Below are 24,470 nucleotides of genomic sequence, written 5' to 3'. Positions count from 1 at the left end.
GTATTTCGTTTCCACCGTTTTTCACAATTAAAAACTGCATTTTAGCACATGAATAAGATACAAAATATCTAAGCAAGTATTTTTCTTGTATAATTAGAATGTTTATAACAGTGCTTCGCGAAATTTTGTAGGTGAATGGGCGAGGCGAAATAAACTTCGATGGCTAAGTCTGAATTTCCTTTATATTTACAAACGCAACGTTTCTGGAATGCATAAGGTTGCGTTGAATGCATCTGTATTAAAAAGTTGATTGTGCCTCGGCCTTAAATTGACACTGTTTGTTACACATTTCTTAACTGTAAGCTGTTGCGCCTGGCTATGGAGACACTGCGGCCGTGTCTTAAGAGAGATCTCATGACAGTGCAGTTTCTTTCACATGATGAACGGGTTAGCAAAGAACCTAATTGGTGAAAATGTTCAGGGAATGAATATTGCGATACTGGTGAAGTTAGAGGAGGAGTGATGGAGCTTAAAACATTTAAGTTTAAACTTCTTAGATACACTGCCAGCCTCACGCAAAACTATAAATATACCGGCAATAGAACTGCCTAATAATCCCTTTTAAAAAGGGGAGGATTAAGTTTTAAACTCTTCACCCAGGAACAATGGATTTCATCGATGAAACCATGAAAATCCGTGCAAAATTGTCTACTAGATAGTTGAGCACTAATTAATGAGTATCTGATGATAAAGAATAGTATTATGGCCAACTTCCTTCAAAGCTCTCCATAGGTCAAATGCTACGAGGATAGTTAAAAGCTGTGGCGTTATTGGCTTTATGCATCTAAATGCGTGTTAGAGTGTAAGAAGTCCCTGGAGAGAATCGGGACAGGGAGAAGCATACATCTATATTGGGTCACAGGACATATGGGAATAGATGGGAATGAAAAAGCGGATGAACTAGCTAAAGCTTGAAGCTTGCTCCGTAGACGTCCCAATTAGACTGGGCGAAATTAAGCGAAGGCGAGAGGTGCACATGATCGACCAAGCAGGAAAGGCGTGGTTTCAAGCGCGGGGCTGTAAAGTGTCGATGATTATGTGCAGGTCTTACAACCTTAGACTAACAAAGTTGCTTCTATCTTTAAAAAGAGAGGACTGTAGACTCATGACGGGTATTCTGACTGGGCACTACCTTCCATCAAAAGTAGATTGTGTCATCTAAAGAAAAGAAACCTGTTCCCACATAATAAAAATAATTATTAGTTAGTAGATATGTATTATTATATATAATACAAATTTTGTGTATATTTCTTTATTAATTTAATTTTTAATTTGCTTATTTAGATTGCATATTTATTTAAAACATATCGCTTGAAAAACTACAATAGCTTACATAAATAAATAATTACATACATATACACAATTCCAGGGAACAACAAGTTACTATATGCTGTTCCAAGTTTAGAATTACAGCACACTTTCATATTTTTGCAACACTGCACTTTAAAAAGTAGAGCTTTAATTTTCTTTTCTAGCAATCTCAGCAAAACATATACCTGGCACAAAGAAAATGGTGTCTTCCAAAAGAATTGAATGATGAAATGAATATTTAATGACAGTGAATGTACATAAAAGTAACAAATAAAATGAGAGTGTGCGGTATTTTCGAGTAAAAGTAGCTTTAAGGCATTCGAAAGCTTCGGTGACCAAGTAACATTGAAAACTTAAATTAAAAATTGAAAATATATAAGAAAATGCTTTGGAGGATGATGCATTTGAGTTGAGTGGGAGAATTGTTGATTTATTACGGAATTTTTTTGCAAATTATTAGTTTTTGTATTTAATTCACTGCTAAGTTAAATTTTTTATAACTTTTTTTTTTTCAAGCAAGCCACAGGCTCAGGCTTATTGCAGCAACCATTCATAAAGCGGTTGTTTATTTGTTGTTTTAAGCGATTCATTGTATCGTACCTGCGACCAATGCGAGTCGCGACCGCAAAAGCTTCCGATAATAAAAAGCACCGTTTAAAAACAATTTAAGTTGAGAGCTTTTATAGTTATAATAATAAAATAAGATTTATATTAAGGCACTTTCACTTTCTGCGTCTGCCTCTCGAAATTAATATCCTTATTCTGATGGGCTGTTGATTCTTGTCAAGCCATTTTATTTCAAGATTTTTAAAGCTGTGCTTTTAAAGCACCACACTCAACTAAAAGCTGCAAAATCTTTTGACAAGTGACCTGTTTGTGCCCTTACATATATTTCAACGTTATTTTTTAACATATATGATGAGTATTTTTTCTTATAACTAAAATACATTTAAATAATTTTGTTTTGTTTTTTTTTCTATGAAATTTTGGTATGAATGGGCAATTAAAAAATTAGAATAAAATCTTAGAAATGCCAAAAAAGTAGCTATGCAATATATTTTGTTTTACATATATAAATGTAGCTACATATACCTATTTATATACATGTTTGTATGTATGTATATGGTATACATTAAATGGCAGTATATAATATATAGCTAAATACATTTACATATATATTAAATTTGCATATACTGGTTCTTATTATTTTGTACGCGCGTCTACTTTCACAGAAAATAGCGTTTGTTTATAAAATTCTTTAAAATATTGTTTAAGAATGTTTTTTTTATGTTTTTGAATATGTCTTAAAAATAATTTTTTGTTTTTTTTTTTTTTGTTTTTAGTTAATACAATCTTTTGAGACATGCAATACATTGTCAAATGAAACATACAGATTTCCTTATCTACAAATTTTCATATATTAATAAGCACCTTTTTTACGTATTTAGTATATTTACAATTTTATTAAACAACAAGTTTAGGTATTGCCAATGGTTAGATTAAAAATTTATTTAAAATTATATTCGAGTCACATTATTTGTATTGATATGCGTAGCTGCTGGGAACGAAGTTAGGAATCGCGTGAAAAAGAGATGTTTGCCAAGTTTCAAAATGAAATAAACCACCCTTTTTTAAAATGGGAATAAAACTATACACTAAAAAGCACAATGACTTAGGCTGCCTATACTGTCTGCAAAAATTAAAGTACTTCGAACATAGGCTTTAATCGCGAACGCCGCCTCGAACTTAATCAAAGCGTAGAGTAGCATGAATTTATTTTAAGTTAGACTTTAATGACCTCACATACCGAATTCATTAAAAAGCAGCTTGGCTATAAAGACATCGGCAATAGGCCTGATTATCTACATTGACGACTGCGGCTACAAAGCGACATCTGTCAAATTATTTTTACACATGTTCTTATGAGGGTCGCTATTTTCGGCGCGACAGAGCAGCACGACATGCAATTCAAAGATTAAACCTAACTCGATTTTTCTGTAGCGACAGTGAGTGGCGTTCTTTTATTTTGTTAATTAAAACTAAGATAGAAGTTGATAACAGAATAAATTTATCGCTAATGTTTGCTATAATTTATATTTGTGGCTGGCGCGTTGTCATCAAGCTTTGCTTTATTGTAGTTGTGGTCTGTAGATGTCGTGTTGGATGTAATCAGCCCTAATGCCTTCTGCCTAGTAAATATTTGCACTATTCTCGTTTGTAGCTCACTAACAGTATTTATGGAATTAGAGGGGGAGCAATGGGAAACATTTTCGGTGATAATTTTTTAAAAGCAATGTACGGCCTAATTCTCTAATTCGAAACAAACGTTCGTTTCACCATAGACACGAATCGTTCGTGTATTTGCATTATATTTAACGATGGCAACATATTATTTGATAATTATGAAACCTTTCCTTTCATACAACGTAAGAAACGTAAAGGTTGAACGATAATGATAGAGAAAACCATTGCTAGACGAAATCGCTAAGAGACGATGGGTTCGGCTGAGCTGTCCATCGAAAGATGCCAATTAAATGAAAATGAACTTAGTTCAAGTCTTCCATCAAGTAGGGGTGTTGATAGGGCTGTGAAAGTGAGAATAGTGAGTATGAATATATAACTGTAACACTATGTATAAATACACACCCTAATAATATATATCAGTTTTTAAAAGTTTTTGTTTCCTTTAAAGTTCTTTTGTGAGATGTTTTTACGGTTAAAAAAACATTTACGTTCAAAATTTACAAGTTTTTTGATATTATTCTTCGACTTTCCCCATTGTAATTACACGACATTTTACACTGCTGAGATGATGCGTTCAGTAAACTACAGTGAAAATTTTCTGTTTTTAACTATTCAGGACTACATCTTCTTTGGTGCTCTCAATTGACGTCAGTAGTGGCGAGACGGGGATAGCAACAGCCTAAATGGCCAACTAATGATGATTATGAACAAACACTTAGCCTCGATATCAATGAAGATTAGATAAGTGGCTCCCATCTCCCGTGTCTGACTTTAGATAACAACTATAATTGGTTCTCCACTCGAGCTCTAATGAAGTTCTCTTATAATATTCTACTGTGGTTTTAACTTACATTAGTGCTCTAAATGTTCTCGAGCCGATTATTGGTGTAGATTTCTTTCATTCTGCGTAGTACTGCTAAGTAGACAGGATATTATTAACGGATAGAGAGAGAATATTCATATATGTCACTGGACCGAATTTGACGAAAACTTTTATATGTTCAAAAAGATTTGAGAATGGTTTAGATTCACAATTTGGAATATTTTAGAACCGGTTACTTCTTCTGATCCGTGTACTTTTTTGAATCCAAGCAATTTTTGAGATTTGTCAACTTCCTTAAAACAGGATACTTTTTTACAACCTGATTCTCCTTCTTCTTGTACCTATAAAGGCACTTGGCGAAGTATGGTGGTCCTTTGCTGAATATTGATGCGGTACTTTAGGGAAATTAGCATCAGTAAAGAAGTAGCTAGAGCATCTCGGTAGCGATTTTATATGACCACGTTGCACCCTCTTGATTTGTGGATTTAAGTCCCCTCTTAAAACAGGGATGCCTACCGCAAAAATAGTCTAGCCCCATAACCTGCTTTGCTTTGACAGTCTTCTAGCTCAATTTGGTGAATATCATCACTGTTAATACATATTTTTATGGTATCAATTTATGTCACTGTCAAAAAACTTCCAATATACTCACACAGGAAATTCGGTTGGTGGTTATCAAATAAAAAATTTACGGAATTTAATTGAAACTGTACTAATTTTCTACAAATTTCAAAAAAAAAAAAAGATACAGGGCGGCTGCTTAATAGAGTATCTCTCTAATTCGGCTGCCAGTTCACAAACGCTTTATATCACGATTTTTTGTAAACGATTTATCCCTGAATTTGGTGGAAGAACACCCTATTACAGATTTTTTTTTATAAAAGCCATATCTCACGTCAAAATATATCAGACGTTTCTAAATGAAATTTTGAGATGGGGCATTGTTTAGAAGTTTTCTGAGAAAGAAAGTTTAGAAACGGCAGCGAGGATAGGGTGATTTCACTCAGCAGTCATACTGTGTTTATTTTCTATAAAATTTGTTTGTAATTTTTCAAAAGTTACGAAAATTCCATAGAAGTTTACGCCGCTTACCAAGTTAACAATCGATTTATTACTTTAAATCAATGACCTCTTCATCTTTTTACTTTAGAATCCTTGCTAAATCTGCAAATACGAATACACGAAACTACTTTGTACAGAATTATTGTTAGAAAAATTACAAAAATATTTACATACATACGTACATTCTTTACACATTAACATATTTTTTTATAAAAGTTGAGAGAATACAACTTTGCGCTAATGTACATATTTACAAAAAATTGTTGTTTTTTACTAAAAATCTACGTTTCATAACTTTCAATTGTGCAACAAATTCTGTGCTCGAACACATACACATTCAAATACACATACACATCGCAAGCCTAGATCTAAATGAAGCTAACTCAAACATGTAGAGTTTTGAAGTTATATATAAAACTGCCGCCATTAATTCAAAACAAAGCGCTTTATATAGTAGGTCCGCTATTTATCCAGAGAGGACTTGGTAAAACTTAAATGTTTCCTTGGCGCATATGGAAGAGGCGAAGTCGGTTTTTCTTTTTTTTTTTAACAACGTTATTCTTTAATTGGATTGCTTTTTAGATCTCAGTATGCGATATTGAATAGCGTATTTTTTGTTATTGTTATTAAATGTTATTATTGCAGTATATGTTGCATTTGGCAGTTTGTGGTATTATTATTACAACAATACCTTCTTCAGCTCATTACAATGTAGCATAATTTTAGGCATTTCACATTATACGCTTCTATTATTTTCGTCAATTCGTTAGTTTCTAATATTTTTGTTCATTTCCTTAGTTTTTTACCCTAAAATTTTGTTATAATAGACCTTTTTGCTTGTTTATTTTATTTTTGTTTTAATATTTTTTAAATTTATTTCTTTTGTTCCGGTTTATTGTTTTTTATTTTTTCGTTCATCTGCTTCATGATTTGTCTTGGTTTACGGATGGGCAATGACATCATCCGATCACTGTATGGCACATAAAATTTCTCATATTTCGTTTGTTGTTTTTTGTCAGCCTGCCGGCTTATGCCATGTCCATGACAATGTCCAACAGTTTGTCTGCCTTCCAAATCTGGTTGTGTCAAGATCACTTACCGAACGGTTTGGTGAGCCTATTTGCAGGAGCAAATTGTTTAGTAATATTGAAAATGCTTGAAACATAGTAAGTCAACTCTTTCGAAATCGCAAATGCCTAATGACCTTAGATTGTAAGGCTTAAAAATCGCGTAAATATCATAAATTTTTATAGAAATTTAAGAGGGTTTCAAAGTTTAGGAGTTTTTTTTAAAGCATTTGCAGTTTAAAATGATTTCTTACTGAATTTCCAAAAAATATTTATGGTTTTACCCAACAAAAATTCATATCCACACTCAGGTCATTTTAGCCGGTGCATGATCAAACATCCAGATATAAGCCGGTATGCGAGACTTGACAGCGTCCACAATAGCCACCACAAAATGCGCGTCGATTTGAGGTTGAGGTATGGAACTGGAATGGGAAAAAGGGTACAAAATATTAGGAATAACATCTAGTTTTTGTCGCAATTTCACGTTATGCTTTGTAGTAGTCGAATAATGGGTCAGGCATTAATTCAAAATGTATACCAGTTTTGTGTTTTGTATATCGGTTCCAATTTGATCTTATTTTGTTCTTCAAAACTAATAGCATATCTCCTACTAAGAGCTTTATTCGAGATTTAGGCAACTGAAATGATTTAACGTTAAATCTTGCAAGTTTTACCAGTCAAAATTAAAGCTCGAAAGCAGGAGATTTAAGTTAAATTTTCAATAAATACTCAATCATTGGTTCAATTATTACAATTTTTCTGATATGGCAACCTGGGGCTGGGGGATTCATTAATTGTGAGTTTTAAAACTACCAAGAAATAGTGTAAACTTTGAAATTTTGATTCTGTAAAGCAAAACTGTGAACAAGAAATGTGCACTAAAAATGTGCACAAATAAGTTTAGGAGGTTTGACAGAAATTATTTATTAAATTACTTTAGACTCGGTTTCAGCCCAGTTCAAATTGAAATGAAACATATTATTTTCCCAAGGAGAGTAAGCGCTTCTATATTCAAACCACCCTTTATTTGAGGAGTACCACTCTCACCCGCAGTTTGATAGCGCTAAATACCAGTGACAATAATAGAAAGAGATATGGCCTAGTAACTTTATATGCACGAGCACTGTGGGCTGTTCATATTGCGCCATATGTTATCAAATATCGCACATCACTATGTAATTCAAAAACTTCCACCACTAATGACAAACGCTCGTAAGCACAAGCGAAAGATAAATCACTTCTGTGTACAGCAACGAACGTAATGGATGCAGGTCAGTAACATCGGCACAATCAACCAATATGTTGCGTTTGTAAATATAAAGGAACTTCAGACTTGGCAATCGAAGTTTATTTCGCCTTGCTCATTCACATACAAAATTTCGCGAAGCACTGTTATAAACATTCTCACTATACAAGAAAAATAATTACTTAAATATTTTGTGTCGTATTCATTTGCTAAATTACAGTTTTTAACTTTGAAAAAAGTTAGAAAAGTAGCAACGAGTGGGAAAAATAATTTCACTTGCAAAGTGTGAAAGCACACTTAGCGAAAGCAAATGTTAAATTCTTCTTCTGATGGTTTGTTTGCAACAAAAGTTGGGAGTTGGCTACTTTTTCATGTCAGATGGCGCCGGTATTGCTCAATCTGCCGTTCTCCATAAAAGTACATGCTCATAATGCACGATATTGAGTTAAACGCATCTATATGAAAAACTACTTATGTGACGGAGCTATAACAGCGAGTTTCAGTGAATACAAGGTAACAATGAGACGCCGATAGATGTTCGAGAATGTAATACGGGAATAATACAGACGCTAGTGAAAGGAAATAAGAAGGGAACTGTAGCACTTTTGCATGCTATATAAACCGCGTTAAATTCACGCATAATGATAAGCTTCATTTTAACTCGTTTTAGTGAAATAAGGTGTAGTAGAGTCATATTGTGAATTTGTACTACTATTGTTAGAACAGAATAGAGCTAGCTACATGCGTCTATTTTAATTAAAAAATAAGGGAAACGGACTGAAGGCCATAAATTAATCAAAATATAGTTGTATGAAATCGTGGTCAAGCTAAACTGCTCTTTGGGATCTCGCTTTGGTGTAACGCTGTAGAGCTCCGTACTTGCCTTAGAAAACAGTCTGGGAAGGGCACAGTGAATGATTCTGGTTGAAATCAGCATGACTTTTAGTTAAATACGAATGATGAATATACATACATATAACCGATGTACAAAGCTGCAATAGTAAGAACTATGAGAAGTCTCTGGTACACAAGCTAAAGCTTGCCACAATTCCGGCTCATCAAATATACATGCATGGGGCAGGAGTGGAAGCTCTTTTCCGGTGTAGTGTGGTAGCAGTTTATGAGCAGTTCGAGTGCTTCAGTATTCATGCTTTGAGAGGACCTTAGTGAACCGGTTATGGCAAAGCAAAATTGGACGGCAAATAAAGATTTTACATAGACATCAATTTGTTCTACGATGAAAGAGAACATCCTATCCCTAGAACTAGGTCCTAGGTTATATCTTAACGCCATCCGGATTCTCGAAAGACATATCCAGAATCGAAGTGAGTGAAACACCAACACAACTCGCACAGAATAAGTTATTTCCTTCATCAACTCTCGCACGGGTAACAGCGTTACTTTAGAACAATCTGTACTTACAGGGAGGCTTCCATAAATTCCAGGAAATTTTTTACCCTTCTTATATAAGTTGTGACATCCTTAAAGTAGGTGAACCACCCCTTTACATAATCATAAAGCCAACAAAACTAACTCAGCCAATCTAATCGTAGGATGGGCGGAATGACCTGGAAATTTTGAAGTGGTCATATGAAACCGTTCCCGAGATAGCCGGGCTAGTACCTTAAGTGGCCAAATCCTGAGCGTACCATCTCGAAAAGGACTATTTACATCGATATCACTTCTTTAAACCTGCGAGGAGTGTTGTTGTTGTAGTAACAGGTAGGATTTGCTGAAATTGCAGCCCTTGGTAAGAAAATAAATTCGAGACAGTCAGATAAGTAGAGTTGGCTCTCGTTGGAAGCACTTATCGTAGTATATTTTTCGTTACTCCAACAACAACAACAAATTAACCGTTAGAGGTACTATGGCATTTGATTAATTAGCTTTACGTGGTATTTATTACTTACCGCTTTAGAGACCTTCATTATCACACTATTTCCAAACGTATCCCATTGTGCTCCTGCTCGTAAACGAAAGCCGGTATTCTCCAAATTAATGGAGAAATCACCTTGTGGACATTCCATATTGCGATTGTAACAATCACCCGCCGAGGCATACAATTGTGGTGTACCCAACGATTCCGCAAATGTAAAATCATTTTCAATTATGCGTAAGTCCGGCAAACTAATACGTATCTTACGGAAATGTGTACGTCCTGAACTTGTACTGTTATCACGGAATTCACGCTTTCTCGATTCGGGCGGGCATCTATCCGGATCCGTTGTTTTATAATCATAATAAATGGAATAGTTTTCAAGCTGATTAACGGATATATATTCTTTCGGCGCACTTCTCATATTATGACAATAGACTTTGCGCGGACGCGAACGTACATAGATGGTATATTCACGATCTTGATAGTAACGATGCAGACGACGTAGATCATCACAAGATTGTGGCACGCATTCGCGTGGTGGTGGGCATTTCTCTTTGATTAAGCGTTCCTTTGTAGGGCAAGCAATACGTCGGCCGGTGGAATCGTAGCATATAATACGACGACGTCGAAAGCCATCGCAATTACACTGAAGGGGAGGAAGAAAAGAATGCTTGAGGTAAATATAATTTTAAGTAAAGGAATATTTGAAAGAGAAACACATGGGTTATTCATTTCAGAACTAAAGCGGTATAGTACCGGGCGCAACAGCTCAGAGAAAGACGATAAGGGTGAGAAGCGGCACACCAATGCCAGTTGCCTTATACCGGTGACCTGGCAATTTTTGTAGACAATTTTTGAATACACCAACGGATCATGAGGATTAGCTGTCAACCGAAGCCCGATTTGTTTACGCGAAGGTACAAGAATTTTTAATTTAGACAACCCTCTATTTGGGTAGTAACGCTGGTGCAGCCTTGGAACTATTGTGGACAGCACACAGTAATGAAAGCATTGAGGACAGGACTAGAAAGTTTTCAGTTTCCTTTTCCTGCTGTCGAGGGATAATGCCAACTTACCGAAGTAATGATTTTCGATTCCTTTCGAACACAATTGTTGCAAATCTTCTTCGAAGGCGGTTTCTTCGTCGCATCACAATACCGATAAGCAATTGGATTTCCTAACACCGATTCACAATACACCGAACGCGATTGATATTCCTCATGACAATCTGAGGGACATTGCGTCCAATCAGAAGTAGACCATTTACAGCTAACTTTGCAAGGTTTTTGCATACGCTTCGGCGATGGCTTACGCAAATGACGACAATGATATGGATCGATAATGACGCGACGACGTGGTGTACCTTGTATCTCCGGTTTATAGACGCGTGCACAATGGATCTCTTTGCGACGCACACCATTACCGCATTCTACAGAACACTGAAAGGAAAGACAATTAAAGTGTTTTGTTCGGAGTTTAGGATGGCGTGAAGTTTATTGCTACTTACATTCGACCAATTGGATACATATTTGATATGGCAGCATTTTCGTTTCGCTATGGGGCGATAATCTATGGGACAACCATAACCCAACGGATTGCGACAAGTGACAGTACGATTCTTTTCACAGTTATCGCTGCATTCACCCCAGTCACCGGTCATCCAGTAATTGGGATATGAACGTGGTGTGGCCTGTAAGTGGGAATAAAATTGGTATAAAATGCAGTTAATAAGTAAAAAATTAATGGGTGTTTATGTAGACTTACCAAATTATCTTCATATGCATAACACGGCTCTGGCTTACAAGCACGTATCGTATCGCGGAAGGCATCTCGTTTACGTTGATCACAGAAGCTATCACTTACATGCGTGCCATTCAGTTTACATACGACGTCTCTTGTTTGAGTGCCAGTACCACAAGATTTGGAGCACTAAGCATGAAATAGAAAGCATATTGTAGTAGACACATTTTTATGAGGTATTTAAAACTCTTACCCCAGACCAGTCGGTATAATCCCAGCAGCCCTCACGACATGGCTCATGCGGACTAAATTCAAATTTTGATAGGCAATAAGTTATGTCCACAATATTGGAACGGCTTATATGCGGAAATGTTTGTATGCAATAGAAAGTCTTCTCACGAGTACCTAACATGCCGCAAGATGCCGAGCACTCGGATATATTAGCCACATTCAAAGAGAGCACACAATCTGTATTACATTGACGATATTCTACTGGCGGTTTGGCAGTCTCATCACAGAATTGTGGCGCCACTTTCAAAGCTTTCGTCGTGCTAACACAAACCGGCATACGATGTGAATTTCCTTGACAGAGCGCATCACAATTACTCCACGGTTGCATTTCCCAATTATAGATCTCAACTTCAATATCGGGCATCAGATACAGCGGCTTATCCATGGTGTAAGTGTAGGTGAGCAGCAGCGAGTCGTTGTCCTTAGGCGCGTTGGTACTCATGGAAATAATCTGTTTTGGAAAGGAGAAAGATCATACATACTTATAAGTTCTATTCATTCGCCACACAGTGAAAACTCACTTCAACAATCAAATCACGTCTCAATTTACGTGAGAATGTTGTATTCACGCGTTCGACTAAATTCTTGGCGCCATTATATTCAAAGGTTACGCCTGCATAGAATTTTATATTGCGGAAACTGCTAATTAGTGTGTTACCATTCAGCAGCGAGTTGCGTTCATCGTCGCGTAGCACAATGTAATTTTCATCATGATAACCGGGTTGGGTGATGACAATATTAGAGGCACCTGAAAAACAATAAAAAAAATTGTCTAGTAAAATACTGTAAAATGAATTTCTGTTGCCTTATAAGTAATTAAGTATCGAATTAAGCTGACTCGAGGTCTTGTATAATTAACAACACAACCAGTTCTAGTTATCCGATATAATCGTTCTCAGGGCAAAAGTTATTTTCGCGCTTGCACTTCAACCAAAAGAGCATTAATTAACAAAATATGTTAGCAAGTATTTTTCTCGTATAGGGAGAATGTTTATAATAGTGCTTCGAGAATTAGAAGGGCAAGGCGAAATAAACATCAATTGCTAAGTCTGAAGTTCCTTCATATTTTTATAGTAGCGCATTTTCGATGGAGGCAGTAAGGAAGGCGGTCGGCATGATGTGGTGGTGCACAGTGGCTAGTCATTGTCGGCTGGGGCGGGTCCTTGCCCACCTTACTGTTCCTGCGCCATAAACAGAAAAAAGTTCCTATCATGCCTATCAAACTAGCAGCTGTCAAATTTAAAATAAACTGCAGAAGCGCAGAGACGACTCAAAACGCTTATAATTCAAAATAAAACAACATCCGGACGAACCGGATGTCACGGACAGACCGTTAACATTCAAAAAATTTAAACTTCAAAAAAAATCGAACGCAAAAAAAAATTTACCGAACTGGACATGGCCGGTTACTAAAGCTGAAATTCAAAAGAACAAAAAAAAAGCTGAAAAGTAAAAGAAAGACAAAAGGGGCGAATATATATAGGGGGCGCCGCGGGTGGTGTTGCGACGCCCGGTGCTTTGCCCCACCCTCAAAAACCATGGCCACCGACGCATTCCCATTTTATATAACATTTATTGACAATTCATTTAGTTAAAAAAAAGGACTTTAAATGAAACAAAATTGCCAACTTACGCATAAGTTTAGGCGGTAATTGTGCTTGGGAAACTTACATATATGTAATTAGATGGTAGGCTAGCTAAATACTTATCGTATCTATTTTAATTTTAAAAAAAAGTTTTCCTTTTTTTTTTTTGTTTTCACCAATGACATTATAAGTTAATGCGTTTTGAAGTCGTGATTCTTTTCATCATAATTTTTTTTGTTTTGTTAACCTTTTTATTTTGTAAATTGAAAAAAAAAAATTTACATATCTATACATCCAAAAGCAGAAAATATAGATGGGGACCTACATTTGCCATTTAATTTGAAATTTAATCTTTTTTTTTTTAATTGTAACCTATTGAGCTCTTCTCAATGTGACGTTTATAATTTCTACTGGGTAATTAACGTTAACTGCCCATTGGTCATGGTATATATATATAACGCCCCATTTAAATTTCATTTTATGGACTTTTGATTTCAATAATCCGAAATCTTAAAATCGACCTGATTGAAACCATCATTATCACTTTTTAATTTTCTTCTCATATATGTTTTTGGTGTTGCTTATATATATCATTTATATATGTATATATAATTATAAAATAAAAAGCATTTATTTTCTATTTTTATCAATAATTCAATACGTATTAGTCGTCACTACCGTGGTTCACACCTTTCAATGGTATGTTTCCTACAGTCTAAGTATATTTAAAACGTATACGCCCATGCATGGAAGTATATATGTAGCAGGAAAAAAATACATTTTATGCAAAAGACTTAAATGACGTTCATATTAATTACTGCAATTCTTTCTATGATTCGTGCTTATATATACATCTATGTATATTTGAATTATGTAGCAAACGTACACGCTCTTACATAGATGTATATATGTGGCAAGTAAAGAATAAATTTTATGCGATTTAAATGAAGTTCATATTAATTTCTCATACATCACTGTATGTTTCTAATGGGGTTATCTCAAAAATTTATCATAAGTTCATTACCTTAAGTAAAATAAAATGGTTGAACTGTTTACAGCAATGAGCTCGAAAATAGCATCGAAAATTAATAACACTGGTCACGGGTCACTATCTCCCTTCACTTAATCGTGCAAGTTCGACGGTGTCAAAAAAAAAGCTTCGTTAGAGGTTCAAAGATAACTCTGCCTTCGAAACAGTTTGATCAGTTTTATTAACTCTCTAGGTCTAACTTAGCTATAAGCGTTCTCGCAAACTATGTGAAGGGAAAAAATTTAGGTTTTCCGTATCCCGGAACGAACTCACCACTTAGGCTGTAGTTGTTGTTGTGTTGTTATATCCGGTGTTGCAGCTGGCGTTGCAGCAGGCCTGGGTTTAGCGGCCCTGCCGTTGTTGTTATACCTGGCGTTGCAGCAGGCCTATGTTCAGCGCCCTTCCTTTGTTCCCGCCGAACCAATATCAACAATTCTGCTCTTAAGGCCGTTTAACTGGATTTAATGGATTTAATTGGTATTGGTTGACAAAATTGTGATCAGAACGTTCGCGTCAGATGTGTTGGTGGATAATGAAGGCGATTAATGCCTCGCTGTTGTTGTTGGAGCTGGTGCTGGTGGTAAGCCTGGTGGATGGAGCGCGTTTGGTTGGAGCTGCCGATGGAATACCGCGCCTTGGTGGCGCTGCGATGGTGGTTGCGCAATTGGCGGTGGATGCGCTCGTGGTTGGTATGGTCGTCGTCGTCGTTATCGTCGTGTAGTTCTCAGTAAGGGCGGGTATCGAGTATTCCCTTAAAAATGGATTCAAATCTATCTATGCCCGTGAAATTCACTGCGAATTTTGTTACGCAAATTCATTTGGTTTCCGTTTCACAAGTACCAGCCACTATCAACCATACGGTCGGGTCCGAATATACACGGCACACATTTTTTGTGAGCTGTTTCTTATTTTATATCCACGTTTTACGAAATTATTTGGTTTATCGCTATTATGGATGAAAGCAGATCGATCCCACGTTTTTTGTTTGCCTTCAGCTGTCGTAATCCAAGCAATAATCTTTTTTCCGGAAACTGCGTGTTTCCTCCTAGAGATCATCCTTCACGCGGCCGTGGCGACCTCTAGTGTTCATTTCGATCAACATGCCATGGCACCATTTATTTGCCATCTCTAGCCACTAGATGCTTTCCAAAGGTGACTCCCCAAAGTGGACCATAACAATATTAACAAACGCAACCTCTTGGTTGATTGTGGCGTATTATTGGAATGCATAAGCTTGTGCTAAACGCATCTACATATATGAAAAATGTCATTGTGCCGCGGCCTTTACTTTAAATCACACTGTTGCCAACGGTGCTTCGTCATGCCCTTCAGTAGTGGAATTCACTAACTTTTTTAACGATATTTGCCATCGCTTTATTTGCGAATCGATAACTATAACGATTTCGTTATTCAGTAACTATTTTTTATCGATATTCGTTAATCAACGATCAGCTGTGTTGCTAAATAAACGGCAAGCGGATTGGCTGCGTTAAAAATTACGAAATTTACATTTCGGCCAATTTTAGTTTAAAAAAAAAAAATCGGAACTTTAATTAAAAACTTTCAAACACGAAAAGTTGCTTTATTTATAAATCAAATGGCATTTGAGTACTTAGCATACGTTTTATCATAAGGTGAAGGGTAACTAAGTCCATCGCCAGTGGACAGACGCGTTCTTAGAGAAGTAGATAACCCATTCCACCTGAATGCAACGGAGTTTCGAAAGCTGTACCGAATAACCCCAGACTTGGCTCATGATATTATTTCTCAACTTGATGGTCAATTAAGGGATACAAGAATAACTGCGATATCAACACAGAAAAAAATTAATTCTGAATGTAAGATATACATAAAAATATAATTCTAAACATTTTTAAATATCTGTTATTAATATTAGAGAAAAATTACAGAGTTTGCAAACGGCGATGGTTACTAGGGCATGTTTCTGAATTTCACTTCATCAGTTGCCTTTTCGGGAGCTGAGTTTACACTAGTATGGAATATGAATGTTGGAGATTTCGAGTTCAATACTCAGCTCCCAAAAACAAAACAAACAGAAGAAATATGAGCATGTCTCGCTAATTAAATACAGATAATAATATTTATATTGTGACGAATATTAGCAATACTAAGGGATGCTATCATCTCTAAGTCACTTCTATGTACATAAGCAAATCAATCATTATGTCTAGACATAGGTACATACAAGCAGCGGAGTGATACGCACAAACACATGCACATATCTGAGATACTCACAAAAGTATGGAATCATCATTACTCCCATATACACGCGCATATGGCTATGCGAGAGGCTATAAACTACAGATACAAACGCGACGCGTATAGCTGGTAACCAAGTAGAAAATTCTAGCAGAAGAAACGCCTAGAAGTATGCGAACGAGACCGCAGAGATTATAAAAGGAGCGAACGCTGAGTAGGCAGTACTCAGTTTGATTTAAGCACGCTATCAGGTACGAAGTAGAAGTGTTATTGTGAAGTATTTTCAAAGTAGTCTAATAAAGACCGTTTTGCATTATTGAATATTGGAGTTATTTATTCAACAGTTTAGCGATACGAACGTTAGTAGACGGTTGCAAATAAGCGGAATTTCCCTAAATTCGTTACAATATAATACTGAACAGCGAAAGCATTGCTTATAAAGAAATATTACTAAGCTCTTGAAAGCGCGCCTATAAATATTCCACACAATAAGATTAAAAACATATAGAATTAGTATGTAGCTAATGGTGTATAAAGAAATATCAACAATGAAGAAATATCAACCAAAAGGCGATACTTAGAGACCAATTGCAAGCAAGCAGCGGTGCATTCGTATAGCTGAGTGGATAAAGGCCTGCCTTTGCACTAGTATGAAGTATAAATGTTGGAGATTTCGAGTTCAATACTCAGCTCCCGAGAAGCTAGCTGATGAAGAAGTGACAGGTAGGTACGGAAATGGAGGAATAGATAGATTTTTCACTTGTATGAATTCACAATGCTATATAGTAAACAATAGTATAACCGTTCTCTCTCTTATTAAGGTCGACCATGATTTTATTTTTGAAGTTTTTGCGCAGTATAAATATTGTAACGAATTTACTGCAAATCCTCTTATTCGCAACCTTCTACTAACGTTCGTATCACTAAACTGTTTAATAAATAACTCCAATATTTAATAAGGCGAAATGGCCTTTATTATTAAAATACTTCACTGATACTTCACAACCAATAGTTTGCTTAAATGAAACTGATTGTCGTGCCTCTACTGTTGGTGCCTTTTATACTCTGTGATTTCTCGTATGCATCTTCTAGGCGCTTCCATTTCTAGAACTAACTATGTTTATAGCTTCTCAATTATAATTGCATACAATTATAATTGCATACTTTTGGGAGCATCTCATATAAGATATCTGCATGTGTTTGTATGTGTGAGCGACACTTGCACAACCATTGCATATCTTCGGGAGTATCTCAGATTTATGCATGTGGTTGTGCGTTGCTTCTCCGCTGCGTGTATGTACATATGTGTAGACATAATGATTAAATTATTGATGTGCATACAAGTCATTGCTTAGCATCGGCTTAGAGATGATAGTATCCCTTAGTGCTGCTAATATTCGTTACACTGCCCTCCATCTAAGTCTGGTCGTCCCGATCAGACAAATCTTTCGATCTAAACGCTGCTAGCATCTCTAAATGTACCACTCTTCTACTTCGTGGTTTCCCAATGGTTTGTATGCGGAAGATGGTGTCACTGATCTTCTACACAACTTTATACGGGCCTTCCCAACTGCACCGAAATTTGGATGGAACGAGGGTTGTATAGCAGTACCAAATTTCCCTCAAAGAAACCTTCCGAATTAAAGTTCTTGTCATGCCAGTGTTTCACCTTACTACTCATTACCCTGGGCCGTTCCACCGCACTCTGTTCTTTGGCCAATGAAGAACTACTCCGCAGAGCTTGATTTTAACGGATTGACTTTGTATGTTGTTGTTGTTGTTGTTGTTGTAGCAATGCTTCGCCCCACCTAACAGCCGCGACCGACCACAAATTGTCATCAATATCCTCTAACGGGAGTCTAAGGAAACTTGCCGTTCCAACAGGGGTGGACCATAAGGAAAGGGGTGTTAGAGGCGTTGGTTCCACATTACAATTAAAGAGATGGTTGGTGTCATCTGGGGACACATTGCAAGCGGGGCATACATTTTGTATGTCGTTGTTGATTCTGTATATGTAAGAGTGTAACCTGTTACAGTATCCAGAACGAAGTTGAGCCAGAGTGCCTCGCGTTTCCTTGCGTTCCTCTTCCGCAAGTTTTGGGTACTGTTCCCTGAGTACTGGCATAAAGGTCCCACGCCCGTTTGTGGAGTTCACCAAGGACGTGCTTGCGTTTTTTTGCTTCATACGGCTGAGTTCTCAGGTGCCGTATTTCCTCAAAATGCTTACGGAAATGACTCCTTAAGTCCCTAGGCGGTGTTGGCTCATCAATCAGATGCCTGTTGGGATGCCCAGGTTTCTGGGTATTCAACAGGAACTGTTTGGCTAGCATCTCATTTCTCTCCCTGATGGGGAGTATTCTCGCCTCATTATGTAAATGGTGTTCTGGGGACATAAGAAGACAGCCCGTGGCGGTTCTGAGCGCAGTATTTTGGCAGGCCTGTAGCTTCTTCCAGTGGGTAGTTATTAGGCTTGGCGACCATATGGGTGACGCGTAGCACGTAATCGGCTGGCTAATTGCTTTTGTATGTGGTCATGAGCGTTTCTTTATCTTTTCCCCAGGTACTGCCAGCAAGGGATTTGAGGATTTTGTTACGGCTCTGAATTCTCGGAACAATTGCGGCTGCGTGCTCACCAAAATGTAGATCCTGATCAAACGTCACACCCAAGATTTTGGGGTGTAGGACAGTCGCTAGAGTAGTGCCATCGACGTGGATATTCAAAATGGTCGACATTTGGGACGTCCATGTTGTAAATAAGGTCGCGGAAGGTTTAGTCGGTGATAATGCCAGGTTTCGCGAGGCGAAAGAACTGGAGAGATCAGGGAGGTAGCCGTTTATTTGATTGCATAGCGCATCGATCTTTGGGCCTGGGCCTGTGGCCATTATTGTGCAGTCATCGGCGTAGGAAACGATTGTGACTCCTTCCGGTGGTGAAGGTAGCTTAGATATGTAGAAATTAAACAAAAGTGGGGATAGGACACCACCCTGTGGCACCCCGTGTTTAATTCTCTTGGTCTTGATGTTTCGTTTCTAAATTGCACCGATGCCTGCCGACCACCCAGATAATTTGCGGTCCACCTTTTAAGACATGGGGGAAGGGTAGACCCTTCCAGGTCTTGCAGTAACGAGCCATGGTTGACCGTATCAAAAGCTTTTGATAGGTCTAGCGCTACGAGTACTGTTCTATGCTGGGGGTATTGATTTAAACCGCAATTTATCTGAGTGCTAATGGCATTTAGCGCGGTGGTAGTGCTATGGAGTTCTCTATGAAGTAGGGGAGCAAAATGGCTTCAAGCGTCTTGGGTACTGGCGATAGGAGAGATATCGGGCGATATGACTCTCCTATTTGTTTCCCAGGCTTTAGTAGCGGGACCACTTTGGCCATTTTCAATTTTTCGGGAATGACAAAGGTGGAAAGAGACAGGTTGAAGACATGCGATAAATATTTGAAACCCTCTTTCCTTAGGCTTTTAAGCATCGGCATGGCTATGCCGCCTGGGCCCACTGCTTTGGATGGTTTAGCATGACCGATGGCATCCTCAACCTCTTTGGCGGTGATGGTAATCGGAGACGCGCTGAATTTATACTTATGTACGTGTCTGTTGGCCCTCCTATATTGTCGGCAGAAAGCGCTCGCGCATTTTTTCGCAACCGACAGCACTTTGTCGCCAAAGGCGATGGAAACTTTGTCTTTGTGCTTAGTCGGATTCGATAGGGACTTTACGGTGGACCAAAGTTAACACACACCGGTAGAGAGGTTGCAACCTCTTAGGTGCTCCTCCCATTTCGCCCGCTTGTGTTCGTCCACAAGCAATCTGATGCGTTGGTTTATATCCCTTATTTGGGGTCGCCTGGATCAAGCTGTCTTATAAGGTCACGTTCTCTCGCTAGGTTTGCGGCCCCCGCCGGGAAGTGGGACCGGATTTCGGGACCTTACGGAAGGCACGCTCCCCTTGGCAGGCATCAGTCGGGATAGGGAGGGCAGCAAAGCGGTTGTCTGTAAAAGATTTATATTCTTCCCACTTTCCTTTTTTGAAGTTTATGAAAGTGCGCTTTTCGGTGACGATGAAGTCGGCGGTGCGCTCGAGCGAAATAAGTATGGGCAGGTGGTCGGAAGCCAATGTTACCATCGGCTGCCAGTTGACGCAGTTTACGAGTTCTGCGCTCACCATTGAGATATCCGGCGAACTGTGACAGCTTCCTACCATACATGTGGTGGCGTCTCCGTTTATTGTGCAGAACGTCGTTTCTTCTATTTGATCCGCCAACATCTTACCCCTACTGTCCGCCCGCAAGTTTGAATGCCATAGATCGTGATGGGCATTGAAATCACCTAAGATAATGCGATTGATGCCAGTGAGTAAGGCTCTAATATTAGGGCGGTATCCACTTGGCAACAGGTGGCAGGAGGGATGTAGATGTTGATGATTTCTAGGTTTGCATCGCCTGACCGGACAGATAGGCCTTGACGTTCTAAGACATTGTCCCTGCGGTCGATGCCAGGATCAAATATATAATATTGCACAGGGTGGTGTATGATAAACGCGAGGCCGCCTCCATTTCCGCTCTCGCGGTCTTTCCTGTGGACATTATACCCAGAGCAGGTCTGCAATGCAGATCTTGCTGTGAGTTTAGTCTCTTGAATCGCAGCAATGCGGATGTTGTGCCGCTTCATGAAATCGACTATCTCCGTAATCTTCCCAGTTAGTCCATTACAGTTTAACTGCAGAATTCTGAAGTGCATAAGGGGAGACGCCGCCACTCTGGGGGTAAGTGACGGGTGACTACGCCTGGGTTGTGGAAGGCCAGGACGCAATTGCTGTTGTGGCCCTGGGACTGGGCGTCCTTGGCAAGCATTGGAGCACCCGGCTGATTTGGGTTTGCGACCTGGCAACATGGCGCGATGAAACCCGTCGGGGGGTTGCCGTCGCGGAGACCAGAACATCTAGGAAAGTGGCTCCACCCAAGGCAGGAGCTGCATTGAGCGGAGGTCGCAAACCTATATATTCTGTGCTGACAAACGGTGCAAACGGAGGTAGGGACTAAGAGTCTGTTTCCCTGACCTACACGATTGCTGCCGGAAAAGAGGGGGGGAGAAGACGGGGGCAGGGGCTTATGCTCAGCATTGCTACCGATTCTACTACGAAGGTAGTAGTTATGAGAGGTAGCAGCTGTTTGAGTTGTTGGCGCCGTGGGGCGCGAGCAGCAGCGGGTACTTGTTGTGGCTTGCTGAGCAGCGGGGCTGCTGGAAGGTAGTGGGGGCGCTTAGGCGTAGACTACGGGACGCCCTTGGGCGTGAACAGCAAGGAGCCACAATAGATTATAAAAGTTACGTGGACGTCGGGTTTTGGGATCAAGCCCAGAACATCCTGTCCGATGCAACCATCCCTTGCACGAGATACACTGAACAGAGTATGACCGTCCTAAAAAGATTCTTTTCCGGCAGATGCAGCAAAACCGTTTCTCAGGACCGGGGTCAGGAGACGGACCCGGATTGGATTCGATGCCTTCCCGGAGTAAGAGAATATGGAGCAGTCCTGCTACAAGAAGCTGCTGGGAGGATGACAATTTGTGGGAGGGACGCAACAAATTAAATGAGGTCACACTGAAATGACAGTCCTTTGTCGGGAAAAATCCCGAGTCGCTCCGGTACATAGAACCGACTGCCTTGGGAAGCGATAGGCTTTGTATCATCAGTATCGTCTTAACGTTTCAGAAAAACAGTAGTGCGCGCTGGCTTGAAACCACCCTTGCATTCTTTCTGGAAAATTCGTTCCTTCGTAATTGTGCGTCCATTTGTTTTTGTCAATGCCAGTGTTTCTCTCGCAGGTACTTTTGGTTTCGCTTTATTTGGCCCATTCGATCCATTAGCCTTTGACTTTCGTGGTCTTTGTCCTGTCTTCTCCACCAGTACTCGATTACTACTGAACCCTTTGGCCAAACTGAAGTTAAGTGGTATATCCTGGTTCTTATAACGCATAATCCTTCTCTGCAGGTCGATCCTGATGTCATGGCCAACTAAGAAGTCCACTCCCAATATGACTTCATCAATAATCTCCGCTACAACGAATTTGTGTAGAACCATGACCTCCCCAAATAAGACTTCACATACCACTTCTCTCTGGACTTGGTTACACTCGCCAGTAATCGTACGCAATCTTGCTCCAGCTAATGGATTTACTCTCCTGTTGACCAAATCAGATCGGATCAGGGAATGAGATGCGCCGTATCGACATATCGATAGTCAGTACACGTTCTTTGCCATCCACATTTCCACTGACGTTAAACTACTCGATTTTCTTCCAATTTGCGAGACAGATATCACAGGACATTCAATAGCTGGGTCAAGTTCTCGATCTTTACATCTGGCTCCCTCTTGCTTATCTCCACCAGCTTTGCATTTACGACCAGCCAAGTTGGAATTACCATGACCGGTGCTGCAGTGACGTGCAAAGTGACTTGGGTTGCCGCACTTGAAACACTTCATAATTCCGGAATTTTTGTGTTGTAATCCTTTCAGTGCTTCAAAAGTTGTGTCTACCCAATCTGGTCTTTCCGCTTCCACGCGATGAGCTTTGTATGCGGGCTTACTCAAAAGTGACGCTGTTTCCTGAGTCAGTGCATAGGATACCGTTTCACCAAATATTGGCTTTGGGCTCGCATATGTAGCTCGTTTCGTTTCGACATCCCGTCTTCCATTTATAAAATTCTGAATTTTAATCCTCTCGGTGTATTCCACGTGCGCGTCTGCATTGGCGCGATGAGCCAATCTTTCAACATCCGACGCAAACTCCTGCAAAGTCTCTTTCGCTTTTTGGTAACGGTTTTGCAACTCAATTTGGTATATCTGTTTTCTATGCTTGCTTCCATAACATCCCTTGAAAGCGGCCATCAATGCTTCATAACTGTTCCGTTCGTTGTCTGGAATAGTCTCTAAGATTTCAGCTGCAGGACCTTTCAATGCCACGAAAAGTGCAGCAACTTTATCTTCAGCATTCCATTTGTTCACTGCTGACGACTTCTCAAATTGAAGCTTGAATACCTGGAAAGGAATAGAGCCGTCAAAAGATGGAGTTTTTATCTTCGGATTGCTCGCTGGAAAAGCTGGGCGATTTAGTTGTAACTGTTGCATAAGACCTTTCAACGCTGCTATCTCGGCATAAATTTTGTACTCGAGTTGTAAAATTTTCGCATCCTGCTCTTCCAGTTTTGCAAAGAGCTGCGATGATACCTGTTGCGAAATTTGTGTCGACATTCCAGATATACGTGCCTCTTGCGCTTCCAGTTGAGATGACATATATGTCTTCTGTTCTTTCAATTGAGATGAAATTTGCGACGCCATTTCTGAAATGCGTGCCTCCTGTGACTCCAGCTGAGATGCCATTGTTGATGTTTGTGCAGATATTGTGCTCGTCACTGTCTGCAGTGTTGCGTTTTTTCTTCCGTTTTTGTTGTTGTTTTGTCGCTATCAAAATGAAAAACATACTCCTCAGCATTGATTCCTTCAAATACCATAGCTACATTTAGTCATCTTTGTAGCTGGGATTTATTGCCAAAAGTAGCCAATCCACGGACTTCCAACTCTTCCTTCAGTTGCTGGATCGTCAATTCACTCAACTTTGCCATGTCCAAGTTGTATTCCCAATCTTCGGAATTTATTCAACAATTCATCTTCTGACACCAATTTTAACAAATTTACTGCAAATCCTCTTATTTGCTCTTTTGCTAAGTCGTATCGCTAAACTGTTGAATAAATAACTCCAATAGTTAATAATGCAAAATGGCCTTTATTAAAGTACTTCGCTGATACTTCACAACCAATAGCTTGCTTAAATGAAACTGATTGTCGTGCCCCTACTTATGCTGCCTTTTATACTATCTGATTTCCCGTTCACATCTTCTAGGCGCTTCCATTTCTAGAATTAACTAGTTGGTTATCAGCTATAAAATTACTACGTTTATAGCTTC

At 38.9% G+C, this 24,470-nt stretch overlaps 1 protein-coding gene across 7 annotated transcripts in view; it reads right to left on the bottom strand.

Annotated features, from left to right (window-relative positions):
- Nucleotides 1-1,196: 1,196 nt before the first annotated feature.
- Nucleotides 1,197-24,470, bottom strand: part of AdamTS-A (ADAM metallopeptidase with thrombospondin type 1 motif A) — a 358,159-nt gene continuing 334,885 nt past the window's right edge. For all 7 annotated transcript variants that reach the window (XM_067759424.1, XM_067759425.1, XM_067759427.1 and 4 more), the window contains 8 exons: nucleotides 12,188-12,414; nucleotides 11,629-12,117; nucleotides 11,400-11,564; nucleotides 11,143-11,325; nucleotides 10,712-11,074; nucleotides 9,667-10,281; nucleotides 6,792-6,932; nucleotides 1,197-6,556 (listed from right to left, as the gene is read on the bottom strand). In XM_067759424.1, the coding sequence (XP_067615525.1) occupies nucleotides 6,840-6,932; nucleotides 9,667-10,281; nucleotides 10,712-11,074; nucleotides 11,143-11,325; nucleotides 11,400-11,564; nucleotides 11,629-12,117; nucleotides 12,188-12,414 (2,135 nt within the window). In that variant the 3' untranslated portion in view covers nucleotides 1,197-6,556; nucleotides 6,792-6,839. The remainder of the gene's footprint in view (nucleotides 6,557-6,791; nucleotides 6,933-9,666; nucleotides 10,282-10,711; nucleotides 11,075-11,142; nucleotides 11,326-11,399; nucleotides 11,565-11,628; nucleotides 12,118-12,187; nucleotides 12,415-24,470) is intronic.

Source organism: Eurosta solidaginis, chromosome 1, assembly GCF_040869045.1.
Source record: "Eurosta solidaginis isolate ZX-2024a chromosome 1, ASM4086904v1, whole genome shotgun sequence".
NCBI lineage: Eukaryota > Metazoa > Arthropoda > Insecta > Diptera > Tephritidae > Eurosta > Eurosta solidaginis.
This window is presented reverse-complemented; position numbering and strand designations above follow the sequence as displayed.